This window comes from Canis aureus, chromosome 15, assembly GCF_053574225.1.
Source record: "Canis aureus isolate CA01 chromosome 15, VMU_Caureus_v.1.0, whole genome shotgun sequence".
Classification (NCBI taxonomy): Eukaryota; Metazoa; Chordata; class Mammalia; order Carnivora; family Canidae; genus Canis; species Canis aureus.
In genome coordinates, this window is record NC_135625.1 from 68,489,617 (window position 1) to 68,500,595 (window position 10,979).

Below are 10,979 nucleotides of genomic sequence, written 5' to 3' on the forward strand. Positions count from 1 at the left end.
CTTTTAAAGAATAAACAATTACCCAAAACATGAGAACGTATGTATATAAATGCAAATTATCATATATCGAATTTACCCTAGAAAGAGATAAATGCCCCATGTACATTCTAGAATGAGAATGCCATGTATGATTCATTTTCTTGCCAACTTCTGTTGATTGATGATATCTTCTTGTATCATTCTGTTGAATGAGATTCCAAGGCAAACTCTGGACTTAATGGGAAAATATGCAGCAATAATTATGTCTGCCATGTATGTGAGAGTAAGGAATAGTTGGAAGGCCAGACACAGTCACAACTGCTCTCTACATTCGCATATGTTTCCCCTTTCTGCCCTTTAGCACCATAATTTCCTACAAAAAGATTGCTAGGAAAGAGGTTCAGGATAGGATTTAGGCAGACTGGTAGTAAGAAAGAAAGAAGTGTTCTCCTCCCTAGACTTCCTTAGCAAGAAGAAAGGATGAAGAGATGGAAGAAAAACTTGTTTAGAGCTCAGTTAGTTTTTCACTCTGGTTATTATCACGACTAGTTCATATCAATACTACTAGATTTCATTTATATACAATGTAATCAATGAAGGTCAAGAAAGTCCAAACAGTAGCTCATTTAAATCAACATTAGAATCCACAGAAGTTGAATGATCTCCTTTTTGTGTATGTCTCCTTTTTTTTGTTTTGAGATTTTTATTTTTATGAGAGAGAAAGAGAGAGAGCGCCAAAGCCTTAAAATGTATATACTTTGATTCTCTATTTAAACTTTAAGGGTATGTGGTCTAAGTAAATAAACATGGCTACATGAAGAAGATAATTAAGGAAATGCTTGTCGCATAAAAGTTTATAGCAGCAAAACTCTTGAAACAACCTAACCAGCTAAAAATTGGGGATTGGCTAAACAAATTGTGGGATATCTCTGCAAAGGAATCTATTGTCATACCCATGATGTAGCAGATTATCAAATCAAAAGATGCTCCCTAATCACCAATAAGTGACAAGAGCAATTATAAATTATAAAAGGAATGCATAATATAATCTTCTTTTAGGTGATACTATAATATTGTTGAAAGCCTACATACCAAAATATTAACAGTGGTTATCTATGGGTGGTGGTATCACGGGGGATGTGTACTTCTTTTACTTTCTACATATATTTATTTCCAATGCATTCAATAGACAAGCATATCCTTTGTAGTAAGCTATACTTGAAACTTCAAGAGGAGTAGACTTTGTTATATTCATTGTTTATGTCCAAGATATAGCACAAAATATTGCACATAAGTGTTCCATAACTGTGTGTCAAAGAAAAATATATTTAAACATATATTTATATTTAGTTATTATAAATAAAATTAATATAGGATATAAATATAAGAAATATATATTCTCTAAAGCAAGAGTTGTGGCAGTCGTAATCTCAGAGGAAAGCAATATGTCACCAACACGACCATTCACAGAAGAAACAGTCACACAGGTCAGGCCAAATAACTACAGTTAAAGGAAGAAAACCACTAAGTAATCACTAAGTAAGTAGAACCAGCAACTTAGCTAAGGAAGCCAATGAGTATACTGAGTTCTAGAAACTGCATCCTCCACAGAGGGCCTAAGAAATCCAGGCTCTTGGCCAACAGGACTGACTCAGGCCTCCTTCACTTCCTTCTGGAATTCAAGTGAAAATAACTCCTCTCTTCTGAGCCCTGATCAGTAAGCTTGTTTCACACAGCTAGGGTGGGTGCTTAGAACCCTCCAGTGGGCTGGAGACATTTTGTAAGATAGGGAGTGTAGTCTGGAAGAAGGAATTTTTGGATTTTAAATGAGAAACAACTCTGCCATTACCAGCGTGTGAGTTTTGCCAAGTTGCATTTTCGTTTTACTTGTTTAGTATGAATTAGAAAAATAGCTGTTTGTCACAAGATTGAGGACAAAATGGATAATGACTGAAAAAAATTAAGAAGTACCATAACTAGGTGTTAAACTATAAAATATATTATCTTTACTACCCTAGAAAGAAATGCCCCATGTACATTCTAGAATGAGAATGCCATGTATGATTCATACGGAAGATGCTGAAATATAATATGTACTTAGGTTTTGGAGACCAGATACAAGTGGACTTGGGTGGCAGCCCGGGTGGCTCAGCGGTTTAGTGCCTCCTTCCACCTAGGGTGTGATCCTGGGGACCCGGGATCGAGTCCCACACCAGGCTCCCTGCGTGGAGCATGCTTCTCCCTCTCCCTGTGTCTCTGTCTCTGTCTCTCTGTGTCTCTCATGAATAAATAAAATCTTCAAAAAAATGAGTGGACTTGGGTAACTAGATGAACACATGCAAATCTATTGGTTAAGTCTCTGCACGGAAGCATTCCTAGGTTTTTAGGTTATGACAGCCACAAATAGATGTGTTAACTGGAATAGCAGGGTGTGATTTTGCTGAACTTCGATACCTAGAGACAGGTCCCGACAACGCACAGGAATACATTTGCATTCCATACTTATTTTCCTATTATCTGAGCTCTATCTGCTATTCCACACCAAACAGCAAGCCCTTCCAGACAGCCCCATTTGTACAAATAAAGAGCCATTACTAATTTGTCATGAAATGCAGAAGGGGGAAAGTGTGGCACAATAAATAAGTGTACTGAACAGTAACAACAAAAGGATGTGAAAGATTGCATAGGTTAATGATTAAAATGATAGCCAAAGGGATGGAGTAGCTGGGGAGGGGTTAGGGATTCTTAAAGGAAAGCCCATTAGAACTATAAACAGAATGATCTTTTTTATTAAATCTGCAACTTCAACTCATTCAAGGTGGCTTTAATACAAGAACATAAGAGACAACACAGTGTGTGGCAAATGAGCTGTGATGTCAGGTGGAAATGACTTCATTGTTGGCATTGGACTTATTAGCTAAGACCTTGAGCAAGTAACTTTTCTGAGCCCCAGTTTCAATATCTGTTCAAAAAAATAAGAGAACAGTTGTAGGAATTACTGATAATCTATGTGAAGTGCACAGCTGACACGTAGGTGCGCATTAAGTAGTATCCATTGACAGTGATGACCTCTCACCCATAAACCTCAACCAATGTACCCAAGTAGTTTTATTCAAAATAAACTCCTTCCTCTGAAAACATAATGGAATTAACTAGGGAGGGGAAATCCTCTCCTTACGCACTGAAGGTGAGTCACTGGCAGGCAGGCCAAAATTACACAAAGGGAGTGTTTCTGATTTGAATATTGCTCAAAGTGAAAATTTTAAGCAAGATTTTCCAAAACAGCTTGGTGCTCTTTTGGCTTTTCTTTAAGTGTTGTGAATTTAAAGAATTTATTCAAAGTCTGTTCCTTAGAGTGCCTCGGCTCAGTCAGTTAAGTGTCTGCCTCTGGCTCAGGGACCCTGGGATGGAGCTCCACATCAGGCTCCCTGCTCCATGCAGATCCTGCTTCTCTCTCTCCTGCTACCCACCACCCCCACCCCTGCTTGTGCTCTCAGTCTCTCTCTCTCTCTCTTTTATTTTTATCTCTGTCAAATAAATAAATAAATAAATAATTTTTTTTTAAAAAAAGAAAAAAGAAAGAGTATAGGTAAAGTAAATGAAACTGTAGACATATGCAGACAAATATTTTACACGGCTGTTTTTATGGAACTGTCAATCAATCTCTCTCTCCCTTCCCCTGCCCTCCACACACACTAAGGATGAGCATCATTTTAGCTAAACTCAATGTCAGCCTTGCTTCTTTGTTACCTTTACCTGTCCTTACTCAAAGTATTCTCCTCAGATTCCAAACTGGTCCTCACTATCCGATTGTGTGAATCCAAGATCAGACATCTCTAAAGCTTATTGTCTACGTGGCCATGACATTATTGTTTGGCTGTCTTCATTAACATGACTTCTATTGTCTTCATCAACACAACTTTTTTATTCTAGGAAGCTCTGGAGCAGAGAGATAAATGTTTATCGATTCTCAATGCTTTTTGAAACACTCCCCTCAAGACACTCATCTTATGTCCACCAATCCAAAACTAGTTTATCATAATCATTAGCTAATTCTAATCAAGCCCTTGTATTGAAAGACCCATTTTAAACTCAAACCCAAAAACCACTTAAATAGTCCAACATTGTCCTTCCTGCTCCAAGATGCTATTAAAACTTTGTCAAGGAAGAAAGCTTACTTACCATGGTAAGCAACAAACTCAGTTTTGCCTTAGCAACAGGCTGTTTTGGTAGTATTTTTAGGGAGCTAGCATTCAGCAATTGCAAGCCTTGGAGCGGGTGTTCTTAGTTTGATGATTATAGTATATAGGAGGGGGGTGTACGGGTATAATTTGATCTATAATAAGAAAGGTTTTTATATCTAGTGTTAATGTGGCTGCTGCCTTTTACTGTTTTCTTCTGTTTTCTTCTTATTACATTCATGCTTTACCCTAGTGAAATTCCCTTAAGCTTTCTTCTAAATGCTGTACTCTCCCCTCACTTTCCTTTGTTCTTCTGGTGTGCAATGAAAGGTCTCAGGCATTCCGCACATCTAAAAGACTACAACCATGACCCATATTCACTAGACAACAACTCACTGAAGATTATCATAATCCTCCAGAGGACCCTTCTCCTAATTAGCAGATCTCTCCTTGGTCACACTAGCTACACAGCTCAACCTGGCCAGTCCAGAATTGTTACATCTCTACAAGTGGTTACTGAGACAGCTTCACAGCTTCTGAGGACAAAGAAGACTGTCTTTTCCATGGAAGAACAATGCTTCAAAACATCCTTTGAATGGCTACTTTCTAACCTAGGGAGTCTCAACTCATGTTATTTTATTGCAGATTCCTGTTTCCTATTTTTAAATTCCCCTCACCCTTATGCCCACCAATTCCCAGCAAGTTGCTGCTTTAACAGGTGGATCTTTGCAACCTAATGTTTGTAGTAGTCAAGACCAACACAGAAATGCTTTTAAGCATTTTTATGATCATGGAGATTCTGATGCAACCATTGTAAATTATAAAATCATCATGGATCAGCAAAGCCATGCTGCAGTTTTCCATTTGGAAATCAGCAATGAAGTGTTTAAAACAAAAGAACAATGTGAAGATAAAGCAGAAACAAAGATTGGTATCATTGGTGGGCTAGCTTTTCAGAATGGTAGAAGATAGTCACTTTTTTAAAAATGAGGCAATGAGTGTAAATAATTAATAATAGCAAGTTATATAATGAATAGTTTCCTTGCCCCTTGTTTCATGCCTTTTTAAAAACTTTCCTTTTATCTTTTTGGTCTACTTTTTTAAAAAGTTAGTGTTTCATACATTTTGAAGTGGCATAACTAAGGCGAGGCCACAACAAAAATATAAAAAGAAATATAGAATAACAGGTAATAGCTGCTTTTTCTGCTATGGACTTATAACTGTTAATTTCTATTTTGCATTACTTCTCCCGGAATAAATGAGAAACAGATTCAAAAAAAGGACCTAGAACATTGAGATTTTTAGTAATCTAACCCACTCCCCACTTAGCAGAGCAATACATTGACAACAGTGGTGAGACACAAGCTTTTTATTATACATTCCCTAATTTTAAAAAAATTAGCTGTTTAGAACATGCATGTACTATACATGCATAAATTTTATACATGTCTTATTATACCAATATAATTCATAAGACATGTATGGTACACAAAATTGAAATTTTGTTAAGTGTGGAGGCTAAAAATACAGAAATAGAAGATACCAATTTTTGTGTTTAATCCAAAAGATTTTCCTACATTCCCTGAGATGAACTAGTCTGAACTATCAAATTAGACCTTTCAAGGTTTTCCTTGCATCTTTAAGAAAGTTTATAATAGGGCAGCTCCGGTGGCTCAGCAGTTTAGTGCCGCCTTCAGTCCAGGGCCTGATCCTGGAGACCTGGGATCAAGTCCCACGTCGGGCTCCCTGCATGGAGCCTGCTTCTCCCTCTGCCTGTGTCTCTGCCCCTCTGTCTGTCTCTCATGAATAAATAAAATCTTAAAAAAAAAAAAAAAAGCGCAGCCCCCAACACACCAAAGTTCTAGATTCTCTCATCCTACCTTAAATAGATTAATTAATTAATTAATTAAAAAATCTCACTCTCAGTCTTCATCTCTGGGATGATCTAGTTCTGCAAGGAGAAAAAGCAGCACTGGGGTGTAAGAGGCAGAGACACAGACAGAGGAGAAGCAGGCTCCATACAGGGAGCCCGACGCAGGGCTCGATCCCGGGACCCCAGGATCATGCCCTGGGCTGAAGGCAGGCGCCAAACCGCTGAGCCACCCAGGGATCCCTCAAGGGTGCTATTCCTGACAAGAGCCTCCGCGGCAGCCAGAGCAACGTCCAACCCAACTGGCCTCAGATCATTTCATAATTCGGGGGTGGGAGGTGGGGGGTGGGGAGCTTTGAATCTCTGTCTTGGCCCCTAGCAGACTAACCTAGGAAAACAGGCTTGTCGGGGAGAGAGAGTGAAAAAGTGAACCAGGGGACATTTCGGATGCTGGGGTGCGGCACGGAGTCTCGTGTTTATTCTTCGTGCCTGGGACACGGCCGGCTTTGAATCAGAACATTAAATACACAGCACCGCAGCCTGGGCCCGGCCCGGCCTCTGGCGTGTGGCGCGAGGCCCTCCGCCTCGCCAGCGGGCCCGGCCCTGGTTCCGCGCTCCCGGGAGTGCCGGGCCCCCGCGCAGCCGGCGCAGCTCGGGTCACCCCTGGTGGGGGTTTCTCCGCTCCTGCCTCCCCCGCCGACGCCGTCCCAGGAGGAGGGCGGAGAGGCGCGGCCGGGCTTCCTCGCCGGGACCCCGCGGGCCTCTGCGCTGAGGGCGGAGCGGGAGGGGGGCCCGGCGAAGGCGGGAGAGGGCGAGCCGGAGGGGAGCACCGGGAGGCCGGGAAGGGCGTCACTGCTCGCTCTCCGCTTCAGGAGCGGGCGGCAGAGGTGGCGGGGCGGAGCGGCGGCGGCGACGGGGTTCGCAGCGGTCCTCGCCTCCACTCCTCCGTGGGCCGCGCGGAGGGAGCGCGGGCGCGGCCGGCTGCACCCACCCGGGCCGGAGGGCAGGGCGCGGGGGGGGGGTGCTGCGCGGGGGGGCTCCGCGAGCTGGGCGGCCGCGCGTCTCCCGGACACTAGGGCTCCGGCTGCACCCACCCGGGCCGGAGGGCAGGGCGCGGGGGGGGGGGGTGCTGCGCGGGGGGGCTCCGCGAGCTGGGCGGCCGCGCGTCTCCCGGACACTAGTGCTCCGGCTGCACCCACCCAGGCCAGAGGGCAGGGCGCGCGGGGGGGGGGGCTGCGCGGGGGGCTCCGCGGGCTGGGCGGCCGCGCGTCTCCCGGACACTAGGGCTGCGGCTGCACCCACCCGGGCCGGAGGGCAGGGCGCGGGGCGGGGGGGTGCTGCGCGGGGGGGCTCCGCGAGCTGGGCGGCCGCGCGTCTCCCGGACACTAGGGCTCCGGCTGCACCCACCCGGGCCGGAGGGCAGGGCGCGGGGCGGGGGGGCGCTGCGCGGGGGGCTCCGCGGGCTGGGCGGCCGCGCGTCTCCCGGACACTAGGGCTCCGGCTGCCATCGGGCCGCGGCCGGGACGGAGCTCCCTGCGCTCCCCCGGGGGCCTCGGCGGCGCAGCCCCGCAGCTCCACGCACGCGGCGATGCGGGCGCGGAGGGGCCGGCGGGCGGGGGCGCGAGGCTGCCGCCAGCCGCCCGGAGCCGCTGTCCACTGCTGAAGCGCCGGCCGCCGGCGCCGCGCTGCCCGCCTGGAGCGACTCTGCTAGTACGGGACGCACGGGATGCCCGGGACGCCTCGCTCGCAGCCCGGACCTCCGCAGGCTGGGGTTCTCCTCGCCCGCCGCCGCCTGCTGCACTCGCTCACCCGCTTCGCCCCGGAGAAGGTCTGCCTGCCGGCCGCGCTGCCCCAGCGCCTCCGTCTTCAGTTCTCCGGCCTCCCCGTCGGCCCGCGTGGCGCTGCAGACCCCGGCGGCCAGGCGCTGCGGCTCGGCCTGCGCGGCGGACCGGGCGCGGCGGTGCGGGGCCGCTGCGCTGGGGCTGCGGGACTGCAGGACGTGCTGGCGCTCTCCCGCGGCCCAGTGCTCCCGAAGCGCTTCCTGCGCCTGCGGCACCGGGGCCGCCCGAGCAGCGGCCCCAGCCTTGGCCGCGCGCGCCCCCGCCGCTCCGGGCGCAGGTGGCCGGCTACGACCGCCGAGGCACCGGGGGCGTCGGGGAGCCCCGCTCGGGGGCTGCCGGACCCGCTCCGCTTTCTCTTCTTCGGAACGCACGGCTTTTGGGATGAGATCCTCTTCACTTTCTTGGGCAGGCAGACGGGCCGACCAGCGGCCACACGTCGCTCTGGTCCTCCTTTCTGTAGGGCAGCTGCAGCTTCGTGGTGGAGAAACTCTACTTCCACCTGCACTGGAGCCGCGGCTGGAGCACCTGGAAGCGGTGCCGGTCTACGTGACCTTCCTCTACGCGTGGGAGCTGTGCCGGGGCCTGGGCCTCCGCTCGTGCGGCGCTTGCTCCTGGGACTATTCTCACTACCCACTGAATTTCATGGGCCTCATCACCCTGATGTATTTACCTGGTTGGATATTCCTTAGTGTGTACCAGGACCTACTTGGTGTTGTGCCGGGTTCAGTACATACCAACTATCTAAAAGAAAAAAAAAAGTCATTCGAGTCCCGCGAACCAATTCGATTTATTTTTACACGTTTAAAACGGAGTGGTTATTTTAGCCTTTTAATTTTTATACGGTTTCCTAAGCTCTTCTAATATGTTTTATTCGACTTTTCGGTTTTTCTGACACTTTGGAACCTATGCATAATACAACATTTTGAAATTTTACTCGAAACATAACTCAAAGTACTTGTCAATATTTAAAATCCCTTACAAGCCCAAACAGCAAAACCATGATACCTTAACATCAGAAGCTGTAGTATATTCACTTATTTGGGCATGGGTGGGTGATAACTACTAGGTTTTTGTTGTTGTTGTTGTTGTTGTTGTTTAAGAATGAAGTTATTCAAATCAGAAATTAATGATCTACAAGATTTGGTGAAATTTTCTAATTCAGTGATTTTTTTTACTTTCTTTTTAATCCAATTTCATTTTAATTCCCTGCCCTATTTACCAATCACTGCTGAAACTCAGTGTCTTTTATTCCTAGAATGACAGTTAATAACTCTTAAAGTGCCTCCCTCTAGCGCGCAAGTGGAAAGAAACTGACAAATGTGAAAACACATCCTATGGATCGATTTTTAAATAAATCTTTTCTAGCAACTCAGACAGGTGACACTGTGTTAAGATTTTTGATCTTCATCCTGGAGATGATTGTTTTTCCAATGTGGATTAGCCTTAAACGCCAAGTGTGTTGACATTGATCAGATGCTGTGTTATCTATAGTTGTAAACTTTTGTTGTAAAATGTTCACCTTATATGCCCAAAGGCCAAGCAAAATTTTATCACCCACAATAGCATTCTAACCCTAAGGACTCTTTCTACACGGAGCTTCAAGAACAGAAACAGTTCCTTGGAATAAAATGAACCTGAATGTTCATTATCCTCGCATTAGACCTAATTGCTTACCGTGAATACAGATAGGCGTTTTCAGAGTATTTCTGCCACGGCTCACTTGTAATCGTCTTTCTTTTTCCTTCTGGACCCACAGAGTTCTTGGGCCAAACCTGATGTGCTAATGTGCAGTATAAATCAATGATAGCTTTTTGGTGACTCATTATTGTCTGGAAGCTCCAAAGTTAAATGAGATGATAAAAACCGCTTTAAGAAATCATGTCTAATCAATAATAATGTACTTTAAGGTTGTTTGTTGTTTTATTATATTTAGAAAAGATGTAGAATTGAGTATAGCTCAGCCAAGGATGACTAACACTTTCTCAGTTTTCGTTATGAAAATTATGAGGAAAACTTACAGTTTGTACAAATGAATTGTTTCCGCTTCAAATTATTAGCTTGTCTATGCTATGAAAGGGGACTTCTTTCTGGTTTCAAAAAATATTTGCTATGGCAGTGAAAACAAATATGTATTTAGATGATTGTTGGGAATAATTTTGAGAATGTTATTTTAATTCACTATCTGAGGTTGTGAGCTAAATTATAAATAATGCAATATAATCAACCCCACCAGTGGAATGGATCGTGTCAAACTGATTATTTTAGCTAGTCAAAGCTGAGTAGCAAACCAAATGTTTGCAGAAAGTTAAAGTGTCACTTTATGAAACTTGGTCATAGGTAAAGGATTTCTGAAAACACTGGCCAGAGAAAAGTAGAAGTATAGACACTAAACTTAGTCAGATGCTAAGCTAATATTTGTAATATGAATGTGACCCATTGCACAGGATTCTGAGTTAGGTGTGGCACCACACCACACATTCCTGTGAATGCTTAACCAAATCCTTGACTTCTAGGATACTTGCTAAATGTACATGTTTGCACTTACATCCTTCATATACGGCTCCTCATCCCTGCTTACCTGCTTACCAACGTTCCTAGGTTCAGAAATCTGTCAGGAAGTAGGAAAGCCTGCTACTTTTTGTTTGTTTGTTTTTGCTTTTAATGTTAATCCTATTTTAAAGAAAAAAACAAGTTTTCCATCCATTCAGTTCATTCAAGAAATAATTACTGTGCACCCATTATTTGCAAGGCATTTGCCTAAATTCTGCAGATACAGCAATGACCCAACACAAACAAAATCTGTCCTTATGAAGCTCAGGTATTAGTGTTTTGGAAGTTATACTTAACTCGGAAAGCTACTGTTTTAGCACTAGGCAACGAGAGGCAGTTGCTAGGAGGGTCCTCATCAGGCTGGATATTCATCAGAATAAACATCAATCCATCATCTCTAAAACAAAAGTCCATTAACAGCCCCTCTTCTAGTTCTACAAAGACTTCATCCGTATGTATTCCGGAAGTGATTATCCTGTCTATGAACTCAGCACCTTGCTCTAAGACTTCTTGTTATGTGTTTACTCAATTTCTTAATTGACATTTTGCTATAACTGA

The 10,979-nt window shown here is 45.1% G+C and overlaps 1 protein-coding gene across 1 annotated transcript; it reads left to right on the forward strand.

Moving 5' to 3' along the window:
- Positions 1–3,121: 3,121 nt before the first annotated feature.
- On the forward strand, positions 3,122–9,243 carry LOC144284200 (transmembrane protein 229A-like). The gene is made up of 3 exons (XM_077848512.1): positions 3,122–3,166; positions 6,546–7,025; positions 7,524–9,243. The coding sequence occupies exons 1-3, from the start codon at positions 3,122–3,124 to the stop codon at positions 8,730–8,732; spliced, it is 1,734 nt and encodes a 577-aa protein (XP_077704638.1). The 3' UTR covers positions 8,733–9,243.
- Positions 9,244–10,979: the final 1,736 nt, after the last annotated feature.

Excerpts from the sequence above, each read along its gene's own strand:
- LOC144284200 (XM_077848512.1), top strand. The coding sequence starts at position 3,122 with ATGGAATTAACTAGGGAGGGGAAATCCTCTCCTTACGCACTGAAG. Across the intron at positions 3,167-6,545 it reads CCTCTCCTTACGCACTGAAG|AACATTAAATACACAGCACC; the intron begins GTGAGTCACTGG and ends GCTTTGAATCAG. Across the intron at positions 7,026-7,523 it reads GGCCGGCTGCACCCACCCGG|GGCTCCGGCTGCCATCGGGC; the intron begins GCCGGAGGGCAG and ends CCCGGACACTAG.